This window comes from Anarrhichthys ocellatus, unplaced genomic scaffold, assembly GCF_004355925.1.
Source record: "Anarrhichthys ocellatus isolate YVR2014 unplaced genomic scaffold, GSC_Weel_1.0 scaffold19, whole genome shotgun sequence".
Lineage (NCBI taxonomy): Eukaryota > Metazoa > Chordata > Actinopteri > Perciformes > Anarhichadidae > Anarrhichthys > Anarrhichthys ocellatus.
The window spans coordinates 1,238,749-1,256,936 of NW_022280049.1; the positions used below are offsets into that span (position 1 = coordinate 1,238,749).

At 40.8% G+C, this 18,188-nt stretch overlaps 1 protein-coding gene across 6 annotated transcripts in view; it reads left to right on the plus strand.

The window, feature by feature from the left end:
* LOC116389263 (collagen alpha-1(XXIII) chain-like) overlaps positions 1-13,963 on the plus strand; it is a 123,929-nt gene extending 109,966 nt beyond the window's left edge. For 2 of the 6 annotated variants that reach the window (XM_031857814.1, XM_031857817.1), the window contains 20 exons: positions 2,420-2,479; positions 4,377-4,493; positions 6,704-6,730; positions 6,855-6,881; positions 7,039-7,092; positions 7,179-7,238; positions 7,371-7,415; positions 7,503-7,580; positions 10,250-10,294; positions 10,495-10,539; positions 10,632-10,712; positions 10,798-10,851; positions 11,012-11,077; positions 11,180-11,206; positions 11,287-11,346; positions 11,428-11,499; positions 11,594-11,620; positions 11,748-11,801; positions 11,905-11,991; positions 12,182-12,610. In XM_031857814.1, the coding sequence (XP_031713674.1) occupies positions 2,420-2,479; positions 4,377-4,493; positions 6,704-6,730; positions 6,855-6,881; positions 7,039-7,092; positions 7,179-7,238; positions 7,371-7,415; positions 7,503-7,580; positions 10,250-10,294; positions 10,495-10,539; positions 10,632-10,712; positions 10,798-10,851; positions 11,012-11,077; positions 11,180-11,206; positions 11,287-11,346; positions 11,428-11,499; positions 11,594-11,620; positions 11,748-11,801; positions 11,905-11,991; positions 12,182-12,322 (1,227 nt within the window). In that variant the 3' untranslated portion in view covers positions 12,323-12,610. Of the gene's footprint in view, positions 1-2,419; positions 2,480-2,853; positions 2,929-4,376; positions 4,494-6,703; positions 6,731-6,854; positions 6,882-7,038; positions 7,093-7,178; positions 7,239-7,370; positions 7,416-7,502; positions 7,581-10,249; positions 10,295-10,494; positions 10,540-10,631; positions 10,713-10,797; positions 10,852-11,011; positions 11,078-11,179; positions 11,207-11,286; positions 11,347-11,427; positions 11,500-11,593; positions 11,621-11,747; positions 11,802-11,904; positions 11,992-12,181; positions 12,611-12,934; positions 12,974-13,164; positions 13,174-13,300 lie in introns of those variants that run through there. The other 4 variants (XM_031857816.1, XM_031857815.1, XM_031857819.1 and 1 more) reach the window with 3 other exon arrangements.
* The last annotated feature ends 4,225 nt before the right edge of the window (positions 13,964-18,188 follow it).

The window sequence follows — 18,188 nt, forward strand, 5'->3', positions numbered from 1 at the left end:
TAGGGTTAAGAAACCCACATTACTCTATCAAAGATCAAACTTTTAAAGAAAATATCAAAAACAAATATCATCAAACACAAGTTATTACATTAACTTTGTTCAAAGCTATTTTTGTCACCTCTCTGCATCACTAATGTCCCCGTCGTCGTCCCCTGCATGGCAGCTACATCCAAGAGCTCCTCACTGAGAGTCAGGTCTGCCTTGAGCCTCTTACAAACATTGATAGATGATGTATCTCATCTCTTAGCTAGCTGTGTTGTTAGATTAGCTGCTAGTTCCTGAACTCGGTCTGCGATGGTGTTTCTTCACAAACTGACATTTGTAAAAGTCTGTATCTGGTCGGAGCTCACCTGCTCACATACCTTTAGCATGCACTGGGCTGTAGCTTTTGTAAATATATTCTGCTGTGATTGCACTCTGCCTTTTAATTCTTGGACAATTTTATGTTTTTCTTGGAGGCTAAATTTAGCTCCGTGTTTGGTGTCAAAATGCCGACGTGAATTGTATCTTTCATCACCGACACGCATCATAACACAGAAGACAGACCCGTTTTTCTCCCTGAAGCACAGACATGTATTCGCTTTCCCATCTTAAATTACATTTTCTTCCCTCTGCATCAATTTTTCTCTTCGTGGACATTTTGGGATTATTCGTCAAACTTTTTCAACTCAATCACTTGTTGGAAAACCGCTTTACGGGCTGTTCCCTCTCCTGTCCACCTGTTGTGATAGTTTTAATGTCGGTACACAGACAACATGCTATCTCATAATTTCAACTTTCTATCTCATAATTTCGGCCATGGGGATATTTTTATTTTCAAGTCCAACTTAAATTGTTTTTTCCAAAATTAAATTTTTTTTTTTTTTTTTTTTTTTTTTTTGCTGGTGGATTCGCGGGCCACATAAAATGACGTGGCGGGCCGGATTCGGCCCGCAGGCCTTGAGTTTGACACGTGTGTCCTAAAACTACTGTATTTGTGAATGAGGTTTGGCATCGGGGTCCATTTTTATAGATATGCCTAGATAGGTTGGCAAATGAAAAGCTTATGGACTCTGAATGTTTAAAACATGATTTTCTTACCAGCTATGAATCACTGCAGATAAAAAGTGGTGCAGTGGGCGTACCATCATCATCAGTACATAAGCTCAGTCATCACTTTGCCATGGTCTCAACATTGTACGCTAATTCACCTCTGAACTCTACGAGAAGATGAGAGAAAACATGTGAAAAACAGGAAGTGGCCATGAATCTATGTCAACCTGTGACTTCCTGTCAATCCATCATGTTCAGTGTACTCAGGCCGAATCTGGTCCCAGAACAGATTACAACTCGGGACAACAGGGCTGTTAAAACACAATCAGATGTCATAGAACCACCAAAACATGTCAAAAAAGGTCATGTGTGGATCTCAAAAGCAACTGGGATTGAAAGGCAAAAAGATGGTAGCCATTTTTCCCAGGCTCCATACTGTCACAAACATACGTAGGATGTTGTGAATGCATGTTTAAGTTTGTCTGGCGGCTTGGTTGAAAGATGAGCCCCGATGGGAGTTTCATCCACAGCCAAAGCCTCCTCTTGCCTCTCCCGCAGCAGCTACAAAAAGACCATAGTTAGACGGGGCTCCGAGGTTGAATGGCTGTTTGTCTTAGTATCAGCCGGTCTGATGAGAACAAGGTAAAGGATAAACCCACTGTGAAACAGCCTATTCTCTTATGAGAGGATTAAGGAGCATATGTGTGCAGTATGTGGTCTCCATGGTGGGAACAGTGGGAATGAGTGAATGTGACATTGGGAAGAGAGGAGTGTGTAGGCAAAGAGAGGAAGAGGAGGGGTCTGCGGTGTCAGAAAAACCTCAGCTATCCAGCGCTCACCGCAGCCTGTTAACGGGAACCTCATGAGTGGACTAGCATCTCCAGTCTTTCTCTCCCTGCTATGCCCCTGCTGTTCTTCCTCCCTCCTCTCTTAGATCTTCTCTCCATCCTTCATTCAATGTGTTTTTGGAGGGAACTCAACCAGAGAAGCAACACAGTGCTTCGAACTTTGTGGTGGCAGACAAACTCTGCTCCTTTCAGCTTGACAGGCAATCATCACAGTTACTGTCTGTCGGCTGGAAAGAGCCAAGCCACCTCTGTTTGGTTTGGTCGCAAAGGGACGGAGGGGAGGCATTAAATGAAACGCACACACAAAATTAAATACATGTTTGAACAAGAAACCCAGGATACAGTTTCTGAAAGGACAAAGGGGACAGTTACTGGGTCTTAGTTTTGATTTCTCAGTTTTAATGGAAGATATGTCTCACTATTTGCAGATGATGTAGTTTTGTTCATTCTCAAATGTATATCTTGTCATGCTCTTTCCAACCCCATTGGTATGCCACAGGAAGTTATTCACCTGTCCCCTTGTCACTTCCTCTCTTCAGGGTCCTCCTAACTACGGCTCATATGCAGGTCTGCACAGTAATCAGATTCTCACCGTCAAGGTTTGTTCCTCCAAGCGAACTGTCCCGCAGTCCTCCCAGCCATCTCTGCTCTCTGTCAGGCTGCTTATCTGTCACTATCGCTGCAGACAATTGAGCAAAACACCCTCCTTGAGCTTTCTCTTTTGGCTTACAGCTTCAGAGGCTGCTGAACTCTCATCTGTTTCCCCCCCAGCAGTTATTTCCCTCTTGGTTGGACTCTCATCTGCGGTCTCTTAATTAATATTGGTTTCTGGTTTCTTTACTCATTTATCCCTTTCTTTTCTCCCTCTCTTTTGTCCTTCAACATGCTCCATGTCCCCCCCTCTCTTTTTCCACTCTTTCCTTTTTCTCCGGTATTTCTACTTCTTGTCCCTGCCGCACCTCATGCATCTCAGATGGTCTTCCCCAGATATGACCATGGCTTTCTCTCTGGAGACCAGTCCAATAGTTTTCAGAGACGTTTTCTGAAGGTACACTGCACAGCTAGTGCATGTGTGCACTTTTAATACTTTAACTAACCTTTTTTATGCATGTTCTGATTCGCAATGCATCGCCCTTCTTTCGTACTTTCTCAGTCATGTTGCATTTCATTGATTTCATGTTTTTTTTTCATAATTTTCCTCAATGTGCTGGCTTGTTTAGTTGTATTAATATGACGTATGATGTTTAATTGTTTACAAAAGTTCTAAAGCATCTAGAAATGTAGCAAAACATCTTGGAAGATGAGCCACACACATTTCAGAGAGCCTCCAGAAATGTGTGCTTCTCATTACAAGAAGAATAGAAAAGCTTTGTTGGGGACAAGCCTTAGCTTAATAGAGACATGATAATTGTCAGTACAAGAAAATAAGGATTTGGTCTTCTATTTGAAGGTCTTGGTAATATCATTTTCTTGAAAGGGCTTGCTGTACCATGTTGCTTGCCGCAACAAAGCAAATGCTAATGCACCACATGTTGGTATATAGAGATGAGAGAGTGCAGAAGAAATGTGTCACCATGTGACTATTGATACAACGCTGGGCCTACAGCACATCCCCTTCTGTGGTGAGCAGGACTTCTAGGGCGTTAATGGGTTTTGTTTGGCCTCAGCATGAGGGTGGAAGTCATCAGAACAAGACTTGCCCCCAGCTAGATGTAGATCCAGTGATGAAACCGTCTTTGATAGAAGTCAGGTGACGCTTGCATTTTTGTTTTCTGAAGCATAAACTGAAAAGAAACACCTCATTCAAGAGATGACGTTGTCCTTAATTAATGATTTCCTGTGTGTGAGAGTGCATTTGTCAGTATGGGTGTGTTTCACTTTGTGACTAAATATCAGTCTGACTCACCAGATGAGGACTGCTGCTATTGGCCAACTCCAGTCTCCAAGTGTCACTTTTTAAGACTCCATCATTTATATGACATGGGATGACTAGCAAATTAAGCTACATGCTAATGCTGGAAAAGTTCAATTGTACTTTTTATCTTCAACCTCAACTCTCCTCAGCTCATCTTTTAGCTCATTGTCTTGTTATTTTCCGATCTACAAGCTTACTGTTTTCATTGACTTGCACCATTCTGGCTTTGTTTTCGCCTGTTTCAGCTGTTTTCATGAAAACCCCTTTAAACCCACCGTATAACCAGCACAAAGACAGATAAACAAAGTCAGCAACTATCTGCTGGAGTATTGAGCAGCTAAACAGTAGGTTTCCCCCAGGAGTTAGTGGAAACTAAAAAGAGCTAAAAGAAGGGTGAATATTGGACTTAGATGGACTCGAACATGGCTCCAAATGAATGTTGCTTGCTATCAGCTGAATGTGTGAAGCTGAAGACTAACAACTATTAAGAAATAATGCTTTGCTTTTTCATGGATGAAATACATTTTTTCTTGTATTTCTTTCCCTTATTCTTCTGTGTTTTTCTTGTTCTTTTTCATCAGGGTGACCAAGGCCAGGCTGGACCCGCTGGTCCTCCTGGTCCTCCAGGTCCCCCAGGTCCCCGAGGCCCCCCTGGGAACACAGGCAAGGACGGGCCACGTGGCCCTGCTGGCGAGCCGGTGAGAGCTTCTCCTCATGCATCACAAGAGACAAATGTATACCCACTACATGAAACAATGCACCCATACACACCCACACTTTGTTGCTGTTATTCTCGTCCTCCTTCATCATTCTCCCCCTTTTGCTCACCCTCTAACTAAGGTCACACCACAAAGAATGCAGTGATGTAAAACACCTCAGTCATCAGGGACTGCCGTTACTCCAATTGTGTTGACGTGTTGGGGTTCAACCTCAGGTTGAGACAGATTGCAAATATGTGTGTGTATGCTCTGAGTGAATGTGCATTTATACACATGTATTAAAGGGGTAAGGGTCTCTGCAGTGAATTGCAATGAACCCAAATTCTCTTGCCAGTGAGCTGTGGCTTACCTAAAAGCTTCCAGAATAGCAACTCTACTCCTGGCCTCATCTGGTTTGTGTAAGACAGTGGCCACAAAGTTCCCCAACACGCCCCCCATTCTCCCACCCTCCTATACCACGACTGTGTTGCTGTGCACCCCAGAAACCGATATGGCACTGCGGCGAGTTCATGGGCAGTTTGCGGGCCTCGCCAAACAATAGTTGTGTTCCTCGCCTAAGGCAGTTTATGTTTCTCAACATTACCTTTGTGCTTCCCAGAGTTTAGTTCATATGCAGCGGTAGCTTAAAGCTGTGGTTGTGGGATGGAAGAGAGAGAAAGAGGCCATGAAGGTAATCGTTGTTTAATCAAGTGAAGGAATGAATTTTGTGTTACCCTCAACTGGAACAGGGAAGCAATAGGACTGAAGTAATATGTCACTGTGGGTGAGTTGAGAGATTACGCAGAACCGACAAAAGAGAAAGCCAGCGCAGCTCAGAAAATGACTAAAAGCAGACGGGTCGAAGAGAGGGGGCCGTCCTGTAACCTAGTTGATTTCTGATATATTCTTCAAGTTGATTAAAGGCATTGCTAAACTAAAACAGCAAAAACAAAACAGAGTGGCGAAAGAGCCGCTCCATGTTGTGGGCAGATGTCTGAGTGGGCTGAGCAGGAGAAAGTGAGCGAGCCGGCCAGCGTGGGTGTCCTTGAACCGTCGCCGTTTGTTTCTTTAAAGTGGAAAGTAAAGGAAGGACAGCTCGAACCCAGTTGCAGGTAGTTTCTGTCTGATGTGTGGCCACCTGAAACTGCTGTGGCGGATGTGTCTGTAAATAACATATCTAACTTCAGGAAATAATTGAAAGCAAATTTAGGCTTGTTCATTTGTGGAAACGCATCTGACATCTGAACTGGTCTTCATCCATCCTTTTTCTGCGCTCAGGATAAAAAAAAGTGCTAAAAAATGATTTGCAACGGTGATTTGTTTCCCGCTGCTGTGTAGGAAAGATCAAAAGACAAGCAGGACGTAAGAGGGCTGAGAAAGGAGGTTAAAAAGCTGCTGGAGCAACTGAGGATGGAAATAAAAGAGGACCACATAGCAGTAGAAAGGATCAGGATGACAGTTTGTATGTGCTGCTGTAAGTAGCTTCTGCACATTATTTTAAAATATGAGGACAGAGTGGAAGGCTAATAATCTCCATTTTATAGCATGCATTTACAGCAGTGCAGTGAGTGATCAAGTAAACACATCAACTTGATAGCAGGGTGTGTGAGAGAGAGAGAGATGGAGGGCTCCTGCACTAGATCCCAGGAAGTGGTCTCTGCCATGGATGAGTTCATAGCAGATGTTTAGCTGCTCCAAGCACACGTCCACCTGGCCCTCAGAAACTAGCCACGATAGGTCTGTTTACCTAAATAAGCCACCAAACCACCGAAAGACAGATGCCGACACGGAATACTCCATCCGATGTTTGTGTTGAGTTATCGCTCATAATCACACACCGAGTTCTGGCCAGGGCTCCGTATTCATCTATTGCAAATTGAAGAGAAAAAAAAGGCATTTTGAAAACAGATTGGTGACACATCAAAGTTGTTATTTTCTCATTAAGTGTTTTGATGATGCTGGTGGAGAGCGCTGTCTAAAACACCCGAAATCTCCCGTAGGAGTTCAATTGGGTTGAGACTGCGACGGCCATAGCATATGAAATCATTCATATCTTGTTTTTATTTGTCACTTGTCAGTAGGCTAAGTACTCAAGTCCATGGACTGGTCATGCCTTGTTAAACACTGACATCTAGTGGCTAAAGTGGTTTGACTCTTTAATGTATGTTTACCTGAAGTCTAGTAATAAGTTTCTCCTCTGTCCTCCTCAGGGTTTTCCAGGTCATGATGGCGTTGAGGTGAGTTCAGTTCAAATCCAGTTCGAGCTATCTGATTGTTGTTCGTGGATAACTATTATAAGTCTGGGATGATCATTTGTCTGTCTCTGGATAAATATGGTAAACTATTATATTTCTGCTTCAGGGGACACAAGGATTGCCTGGGAAGCCGGTACGATCATTACTAGATATCTCACCTTGAGTCAACTCGATTTCCGTACTTCTTGTTTTCCCCAAGTGTCTTGTAACATTCTGCTGTTTTGCTGCAGAAGCATCATGTGACCAAAAGTTTGCACTTTTGACATTTATGGACTTTTATGAATTGACAGGGACAAGATGGTGAGTCCGGCTATCCGGGACCACAGGGTTCTCCAGGAGCGAAGGTACAGATAAGCGTCACTCATGAAAGTATTTTAATGTATCTGTGTTTTCATGCATTGTGTTGAAGGTTTACTGTGTGTGAAAACAGGGCGAGTCCGGTACGGGAGGAAAAGGAGAGAGAGGCATGGATGGACTCCCAGGATTGAAGGTAGAAAACCGATGTGAAATTGCATTTAAACAATACACACATAAATACTAAATACTACACTATTTAAAACATTTAAAATATCTATTGTCTGAGAGAGCTCCACCATAATATGCCATATGTGTGATCAAACAGGGAGACAAAGGGGAAATAGGAGAGCAAGGCCAACAGGGACCCATGGTATGTGTATGAACAGAAACACTTGTATTGTGATTATCTTCAGTTGTTTGTGTATCTCTCATTCATGTTTACCTGTCTCTGCCTCAGGGTTATCCCGGTGAAAAAGGCGCAACAGGCTCCTCAGACATCATCGACTTCAATGGGAAGCTTCTAGACGCTTTCCAGGTGAGTGATATCAAAGCGCAATGAGACCAGATAAATGGTTGCATTATATATTCCATCAGACATTTATCTCTGAATCTCAAGTTGGGCATCAGGGAAAAACTTCAACAAGCCCAGAAATGGTATAGCGTGGTAAGAAGCACTGTTTTCTTTTCGAAACCGCAAAACTGAACACGTCACCCTTTTCTTCTTGACAGGCCATCGACACCATCAGTATTTCGGTAATCTGCCATTATTTCTGCATGGTTTTGGTGGAGTGATCAGTAACTAACACCTATAATGATCACACAGACTTGCATAAGCACACAGCCCGTGTGTATTCGCATCTTATCACACCTGCTTCAGCCAGTGGATCTATATGTTTTTTGTAGATGCCCGCCACCCAGAACTACATACTTCAGATGTATTGGATCTCACTCTAGAGGCTATACATCTAAAGAGCATTACTGAATGTCCTTGGTCTACTAGTCTACCAGGCTCTCTTGTGTATTCATTTGGGATAAAAACTCACAGCCCCAGCAAATATGGTACAGCTGTGCTCTTCTATCAGATAACATGCAGCCTAAAGAAGCATGCTTAATCATGCAGAAAAATCACCAGCTTTTTGTTATCCTGTTCTGAGTGTGTTTTCATGTTTCCAACATGCCTCACAAGATATGTGGCTGTAACTTGCTATAGGGCAGCATGGTGTTTTTTTTAAATGCATTTGTGTTCCACATAACCGAGTGCACAAGGGGAATGCATTAGAAAGGAAAGGAGGGGAACCCCTCATCGTCGCCACAGTCTCAGTTTCATATCAGTCCCCTACACGCCACCCTTTGATTCCATATACCGTGCTACATGCTAATAACAGATGGCTATCTCTGCAGTGGAATGTGTATTTGATTAAATACCACTCTGCGCCGGGTCCCCTCGGACCTGATCTGAAATGTGCTCCTGCATGCAAAGCTGTAGACAGCAGCGTGAGACAGTTACAAAGGGGTCTGTGCAAACACGAACCTGAGATCTTATCAGAAGCCTTTTGCCAATGCGGGTCAGTTGGCATCAAATCACACGCAAGGTCTCAGCTAGAGTTGTATTCATCAAGCGGGGAGTGCTCATTGGCCACCCAGCTCGTGTTATGATCCATTCACTTGTTTGTGTGAGAAGCCGTATTGGTTTCATCCGTGGTGACATTTTATGTGATGATGAATTTGGTGAAGAACCATGCTGAAATTGGTTGCCTGTTACTTTCATCCATTTTACAGCTTTTTGTTTAATTATTTGCATGAAAAGCCTTCACTTTCAATTGATGGAATATCTCAGATCAAATAGTTGTTTGTAAACATCTATTGGTTTCCATGGTGAAATGGATGATAAACAGAAATTTAGAAATTGGAAAAAGGAAGAGAGTCCGCATCTGCACATCCGGGAGGCAACATGGGTTTATTTTTTATGACTTCAAGATGTCGGAGGACTTCAGAGGGAGAAGTAATACGTGTAGTATTGAGCATGTAGAGATTAAGGAGCGTGATTTCAGGGACTGTCACTCATTTACTAGCGTAGAAGAAAACATGGGATGGATATGATATGCTATTCTTCATCCATAGTGTTACATAAGGTCACAGGACTGTTTTGATTCTCCTCTTTTTGTGCAACGGTCTCATCCCACATCAAAACAATCAACAGAATTGAACATGATGCCAGGCTATTGTTGGGTACCGCAAACCCCATTCAGCACAATCTTTGTCAAATGAAATTGCTTCAAGGTGGTTGTGATCAGTGAACAGAGTGAAAGATGTGTTTACTGCCAGGCTTGCGTTGAGTAATCAATCAGCCTTGTTGTTTTGTTCATGTTCAATCCTTATGGGGGAGTTTTTCCACCACTGCTCCAACAGCACACCAGCAAAAGGGTACAAGAGAGTTTTTTGGAAATGGTCTGATATTTAAGGTAGTTTGACTAATTATTTTCTCACCCACATTCCCCAATGACCCGCCCTACTCTGCCTCTGATTGGCTAAGACTTTATGCCTTCCATACAGAATTAGTTAAGTTTATTGCTGATGAACAAGATTGGTAGGAAGTCGGTAGAGTTGATGATTTCAACTCAGATGTGGATGTTTTCATAGTGATAGCAGCCTCATTTTCATAGTGATATCAGCCTATCATAGTGATAGGGCTCTCATAGATAATTACAATATCATTTTTTGGAATGATGCTATGCACCTTTCCTTATGGATGGAATAAATTACAGATGCATTAGGGATTCAAATTTTGATGTAGTGTCATAATAAAAGTTTATGTTCAATGCTCAATGTTGATATGACACATTGATTAACAAGAGACTTATTGAGCATCCATTTATCAGGTGGACTCAAACATGACTCCAAAGGGATGCTAATGTTGCTCCATATCTGCTGGATGTGCAAATAAGCAACATTTTGCTAACAAGTTCACTATATCAACATAAAGTTCACTATATCAACTTAAAGTTCACTATATCAACTTAAAGTTCACTATATCAACTTAAAGGGTGGTGATGTTGTTTTTTACAGGTTGTTTCCACTGCCCCCAAGTGGCCAAAACAGTATTGCAGGCGCAGGATGGATCAACCTTAATTCATTCTAGATTAGACACGTCATAAATATTATCTGGGCATATATATCTTTTGCTCAATTTCTTTCTTTCTGCAGGGTCCACCTGGACCACCTGGACCCCCAGGCTCTTCAGGGGAAAAGGTAAGGACTTAATCATGAAATTATATATTATATATAATAGATACCGCCCAAGCCTTAGGATCTCTGTAATCATACCAGTGCACTCCCACCAGCTAATAATGGGGCTATGTGATAAATCGAATTAGATTGTGTGTTAAACCTGAGTTTGTGTTAAAGTCATATTCATCAAATGAATCTTTTCTCTGTTTGTCATCTTCCAGGGTGAGCTTGGTTTACCTGGGCCAGAGGGAGTCGATGGGGAGAAGGTATGGTTGCAAAATTACACACTGGCGGACTGAATGTCTTCTACCATTGTTTGTGTTTATTGTTGAACTGACTCACAATGCTTTGTCTTCAGGGACCTAGAGGTGACATAGGTGAGACAGGACCAGCTGGCGAGATTGGAGAGAAGGGAGAGATGGGACTCTCTGGGCCCGCTGTAAGTAGTAAACATGTTTCTCTGACACACAAACAGTGGAAAGTACATAAACAGCTGGGAGTTCATCTTGCTTTTTGTGGGTCAGGGTATGGACGGACACAAAGGAGAGAAAGGCGACTGCAGAATAGAAGATAACCTGGTTAGTGAAGCACACATGCAATACAACATTCCCTCATGTGTGTGTATCAGATCAGTGCAGACAACGGCTTAAAGGACTTTACTAGTAATTGGGTGTGTTTTAGCCCATTTGTTACCATTTTGTAAATCTCTGACTTTTCTAATTGTGATGGTTTCTTCAGGTTCAGATGATTTCGCAACCAGGCCCACCTGGCCCACCAGGGGTTCCCGGGTCCCCTGGATCTATGGTGAGTACTTATAATCTCTTTCCAAATCCAGGTAGAAAATGTTCAAGTCAAGTTTGTTGTTTGCATCTGTAGCTGTCGCACTCACTCACACGTGTTTTTCAGGGGCTGCATGGTATGCCTGGTCCTAAGGTAAGACTGCAAGATCATAGTATGTGGTAAAGGCTTTGACATGTTGTTGGGTGCTCAGTGTTCCTGTCCTTCTAATGCAGGGTGAGCCTGGATTCGGGATAAAGGGAGAGAAAGGGGAATATGGTGCTCCTGGACTCAGAGTAAGCAACCCATTTTTATCATAATAAAACATGCTAAACCTAGACATGACACAGTGATGATAATGTACTTTTTAACTGCAGGGATTAGACGGTCCCCAGGGCACAACTGGGTCTGCAGGGTTAGTGGGTCTTCCAGGTGCGAAGGGAGAAAAAGTAAGCACCTGATCACCTCCCTTAATGTCTAAACTAAATTGTCTTCAATAAAACATTCATCATGATTTGTATATCTGTGAATGTGTGTTTGCAGGGCAGATCAGGGGAGCCTGGACTAGACGTGAGTGTCTCGCTAGGAATCGATCTTGATATTTTCAATTTGATCATTTTCAATTGAATTTAACTTGAATCTGTGTCCAGTGATAACTTGCCGTCTGACCCGTATGTGCTTCCCGTATTATCTCCAGGGTTTCCCGGGTGTGATGGGAGGGAAAGGTGAACGAGGCGAAAGAGGAGACAAGGTTAGTTCAGAACGCAAAAATATATATTTCATTATTTTTATTAAAATACTACCAATTCAATATTTTATCCTCAATGTTTTCCCCCCTTCCTCCTCACGTTCAGGGTGACCGAGGATCAGTGGGAAAGAGGGGTCTAAAGGGCCAGAAGGGAGAGCAGGGTCCTCCAGGCCTGGACCAGCCCTGTCCTGTGGTATGTCACATCCACACACACACACACACACACACACACACACACTGTAATACTGCACATTAGAACTTTCCTCTCACCTTATACAGTACTTCCCTGCTCTCTTCTCTCAACACTGTTTCTGTCATTTCCTCTGTGTTTCTCTGAGTTTCCTCCTCAATGCTGTGAATGTGTAACTGGCTCTTGCTGACAGGGTTGCGATGAGATTAAAGATGTGTCTAAGGAGGAAGGGCTTTCTTCTCCTCCATCTCCTCCTCTTCCTCCTTCCGGCCCTGAGGCCCCCTGTCCTGTGGTACAGTATCCCTATCTCCTTCCTCCTCCTCCTCTTGCATAACTATTTTTGCATCTTGCTATTTTCTATTCAATCTCTCAAACTCTGTTATGCATGTTCTGTTAGTCACAAACTCATACTTCATTATCTCTAGTTCAGTATTGGAGGGGTATTCAGTTGGTTGCAATCTGCAACCACACAGCTATATGCCACAAAATCCTACACACTGTCCCTTTAAGAGCCAGGCTAGCTGTTGCCCCTTGGTACCAGTCTTTATACTAAGCTAACAGCTACAAGTAGTAGCCTGATATTTAACATCTAGATAGATAAAGATATGAGAGTGGTATCAATCTTAATCTAAATCTCTGCCAGAAAGCAAATACAAATAATTCCCAAATTGCTCCCCAAAATGTCAACTATGCCTTTAAATAAAAGAGGATAGAAACAAATGTGAATTAACTTAATTAAGTCTTCCGTTTTTTATTATTCTCATTTGGCTGAATTTTGTATTTTTTAGAGCTCAGCCTCCACCTTTGCTTTATTTTACAACATCAGTTTGCTGATGGACACCTTGGACATTCTCACAGTTGTTGCATGACTGTAAGGTGTGTTTAAGGACACATCACATGACATTTTCCACCTTGTAAACATTCCACTGCTGTTCTTTGTCTGCAGGGACAGGATGGGCTGCCCATACCAGGCTGCTGGCACAAGGTCAGTGTTAAGAGGTTATTTTCAAAACGTGTTGTTAACTAATTGAAGGAGTGGCATTACATTTTGAGACAGCAGATGGCACAGTCAGGGAGTAGTAAAAAGCTAACACGATGTGCAACCAACACATACAGTATATTAATACTCATAAAGTGTCAGCATTAAATTAATTGCTTGAATCTGATTTGATACAGGGGCATTTTGTAAGTATATTACAGTGTGTGAGCTTGTAATCATAAAGCATGAGTATTCAAGATCAATAGTTATTTATGTTTGGATTTTGATTTGATATGCCACTAATAATTAATCCCTACAATTCTTCTTTTGCAGTGATGACTAACCAGCAGCATGGAATCTGTACATATTGATATGGTATATATTGCAGTTGAATACTACACCAACAACCCACTCCCTTTTTTTTTCCTTTTTTCATAAAACATTTTATATAATATATTGAGATTTTTTTTAACAAGGACATTTTTTGAGTCTACAGTATTACAAAAACTTTTTTAAACTTTAGAGATCCAGTGTTGTTGAGAATGCAGCTGTGGTTTTGAAGAGAAGAAACTGAACTGGCAGTTGCACTCTTACTTTGAAGGACAGTCCAGATGACAGTGTTGGAGTGCCTTGACAGTCTAGCGGCCTCACTAACAAAGCCTGAGTTGCTGCCTGATTGTAATCATGACCGCTGTATGGACATAATGGTGTGTGCACTCACCCAGTCTCACGGATGCTTGGCTGGATGGACAGATCTCTTTGGGAGTGGCCGCTGGAGGAATGTGGGTCAGAACTCTCCTCTTCTCTCTCTGTTTTCTGAAAGGAGGCAATGGCGAGACAGAAGCTCAAACGCAAGCGTCTCTCTCAGCCCTGAATGGGCGTGGCGCCTGGTGGAGAAAGGACACTTAAACAGGCAGAGAGCACGAGGGGCAGATTGGCCTTTTATGAAGCAGAGTGAGCCATGTAATCCCTCAGTGACATACTGAACTCTTGGGAGGGGGGGGGGGGGGGGGGGGGGGGGGGGGGGGGGGCGACAGAGAACCCTGCATTTCCACACTCACCTGAGAAACAAAGACACACCTGCGGCAGATGATGTTGCACAATAGCTTCATAACCAGTCAAAGTTGTTTGGGAGTCACTGACGTCACTGGCACATAAGGAAGGATATACTGCACAGATACTTTGGACAAGTTGTGGTGATCTCTTGTATGGCTCTTTTGTAAAGGTTTTCACTATAATTCATGATCATAACAAAGCACAGTGTTGTTTAGCATCCTGACAGATTTATGCCTTCCTCACTGAAAGCTCAAACTAAAGTAGATTCATTTTCATTTGCGATAAGCAGCCTTTAACAGTATTTCCATTTGAACAAGCCACTCAGACAAGTCGGTGAGTCTACCTTTTTAAGACTTGCACTTGTGGCAGTGGTGACCTGTTTTCTTTTGTTATATTCTTACCAGCTTTTGTCCAGTTACATTTTGCATTCCTGTGCATTGCCATGTTTGTGGAATATATAGATGGTGAAACTTCAAGGCCAGATTTGAAGGAACTATTTACATTATTGGTAATAAACCAGTGTTTTTCTTGCCTTGACAAATAATTGCCAGTCAAATCATTTTTCTCTGTAATTTTGCTGCATTTTTAACTATGATCATTATCCTTTAATCACCGATGAAGACATGTTTGATTTACTGTTGCCAGTTTGCTCTGGAAAGTGTAAGTTCTTGCTGCTGACTTAAATGTGTGTTGTTTGTTTGATATTTTTGAATCGATATAATTATTTGGATTTAAGGACTAACAGACTAAAGTATGAAATTTAAATCAAATGTATACACAACCATTGTTTTCAAGGTCTCTTTTTCAGCAGTAGACGACAATGGTTTATAACTGTCAGTTATTTTGCATTTTGAGTGTGTGCTTTTTTTCAATTATCACAAAAAAGTTTCAAGTCTTTACTATCGGATGACTTTTACTGGTGTGTTTTGGTCTTTCAAATACATTTTTCTCAGATGGAATATTTCATTGGTGCTTGCTTATATACTTTAATGTACCCGTTTTAAAGCTATACTCTGCATATCCATTTGCAAAACCGCACACATGTCCACCGTAACACACGTATCATTGTTTAAAGGAATGTTGAATATAAAGAAAACTTGGGTTTACTGACTATTATCAAATATTTAGCTACATATATACAGGACAGAGATTACATGAATCATTATTTGGTCCTGTGGACATGGGCAGAAATACATACACATGAATGGAGAATTCTGGTTACGTTTCTTAGTCTACGTAGATATTAGTTTAACTTTTTGATACGATATGAATGGCATTCAGAAATGTATATTCTGGTCGAGCGCTAGGCGTGACGATCAATCATTTACAACATGTTCATTGTTCGTCTGGATATGAACGGGCGAATCAGAATGTTTTATTGGTGGATGATCTTCGTTCAACATACAGGTTGCTAAACATTGCTAATTCCAGTTCTGGCCCACAACCACAAACAGTTGTTTTTTTTCTAGTATGATTGTACACAAGATCTTCAAATTAATCAGAGGAACACAAATAGATGTATATGGATATTTGTTATTCCAATTAAGTACTTGTAGCAGAAGGATAGCAGTGTTGGTTCATAGTTCCTACTGAATCCAGAAAGCACACAGGACATTGGAAATGTTGACTTCCTCTTTGTCAATTTGTAAGTAAACATATCCACTAGCAGGCTCACATTATGTCTCAATGATATCGGCCACATGTCAGTGCAAAGTTGAATTACTGACGCCTCTCAATTTATGTCCATATCAGTGGGATAAATATGATGAACAGTCCCACTAAATGTTTTCCCTTTAGTAGGAGAGATCCGTAGACTACATCGAATATTACACCTATACTGCACCACTCATTTATAAAGTTAAAGGTATTTTAGAGACTTTTTCCATAAAAAAAATAAAAACCTGTCAATGAGTTGCATTTCATTAAGATACAATAGAATAGCTGGCATACAAACTTTATTTGAGAATCATAAAAATGTTTGTTGACTGAGAAGTTACAAGCAAAATGGTTTTAACTGTAAACACAGTTCTTAGCATAATTTCACTGGAAGTTGATGGTTATCTGCCACTTAACGTATAACATATGTGTTTATTTCTTTTGCAGATTCTATCAATTTCAGTTTTATTAAGGTGTGATGGAGTCAGTAAATGGCACAGTGTCTGAATACAGTTGTGTGTTTTAGTCATACTCAGTATCACAGTATTAGCTTGATTTTTTGTGAGAATGACTTTTGGTTGTGTATTTGGTCGAAAAGGAATTAAGCTATTTTGTAATTACTTGTATAAAAACGTACAACGTGAAATTTGGTCAACTAAACATGTAGACTGAAGTAAACTCTCCAGTTGTATGTTGTTTTTGTCCATTAAATCATAATCATGTAAAAATATTCAGTTTCATTCATTTAACATTAATATAATATTAAGATGTTCTGCCATCCCTACCTCATACTGCATGTATACACAATGCAATGAAAGAAAAAACAAAGAGGCTGTGCAAAATACACAAAGTAACACAATAGAGACATAATATAAAAAGAACAATACCAGAACATATGGTGTAATTTAAAGACATGCATGTAATACATATTTACACAAAGGCCAGCACACCGTGAGGGAAGGCAGCCCTGTGAGCTCTAGTTCATGCAATACGTTAGAAGAGACAGCAGCTTTCCTCACAGCCTCAGACTCTTGCAAGACTGAAAGCAACAGTTGAATGATTAACAGTGGAAATCTTTCTGACATTTCTAAAGTTTAACAATCTCTTAAAATATGTGACACAGTCTCCAGCCATAGCAGCTACTGTATGTGAGGCTGTGTTCAGGGACAGAAGTGCATTGAGCTAAATGCTAACATCACCAAGCGAACACGCTCACATTGGCAATGATACTATGCTGATGTTTAATCAGCACAAAACACAAGGTAAAGCTGAAGCTAATAGATGGGGCTGTTCTTGGTTTTGCAGGTAGGCCAATCACAAACCAAAGTATCGTAGAAATTATAATTTTGACCTGATAAAGACGCTATAGGAAAAGTCAGGGATCACCAAAGTTATTATATTTCATCCTGAGGGGAACATGTTTGTCTGTATCACATTAAATGGTTATCCACCTCAGAAATAATGCAGATAATGTTTCCATGAATGCATTCTGCTGAATGTGTTGATCAATCCCTTCCACCTTGATGTTGCTGTTGGTCTCTGAGGCCCGGCGGAAAGCTCCAAATCAAAAGCTAATGAAAGTACCTTGTTAGTTATTTAGTTCAAACTCTTACAACACTTGCAGAAAGTATCTTCTGGCTCAAATATGCCTGTAAGGGCAAATATTGGTGTGTTACCCAATAGGACATATTTACAAATTTCATCAAACAAATACAATCACAAATCATTCCCACATGCCCTCCATTGTTAGTTGAATGAGCTTGTTGTTTCCAAGTCGAAACATGTTGCACAAGTGGTTGCAGTTGATGAGGAAGAGAACATTGGATAAAAGGCATGCAACATTAACGTCTGCTTTAATTGTTTACAGCAACTCTGAATTTCCTGTTTTTAATTTGAAATAACAGCTTGTTTTAAATGAAGAAATTACCTTATCTTTGTCGTGCAATGTTCGTGACTTTTTTAAATTGATGCCACATGTTAAAGTCATGAACCATCATGGCATTATTCTATATCTATATTGCATGCATCATACATATGTTTGAACTGGAGGGTTTCTCCTCTCAAAAATGTATTGTTTAAATGAAATGCTGTTGTTAACATTATTTAAGTAATAGCATTCACAATTTTTAGTAAATACATCCAAAATGTGTTACTTTTATATTTTTATATATATATATTCTGTCTGGTTAACAACAATACGTTCAGATGTTGGTATTAATAAATAGTTAAAGATAGCCAATTTCTTTTTAAACAAATTTTGTTATATTTATATATTCATTGTTATATTTCAAGAATAATATGTACATTGGTGCATATTGTTCTAAAAAGATAATGAAAAACTACAACTATATTAAAATTAAAGTCTTAAAATAATTCAATATAAGCATTCACGTCAACATTCCATAACAAAGGGATGTAATTCTTAAACTAATTTATAATCCAAAGAGCGATTAAAAATTCATATTTGCATGCAAGAATGTGGCCTTTACCCATAATGATGACAGCATCA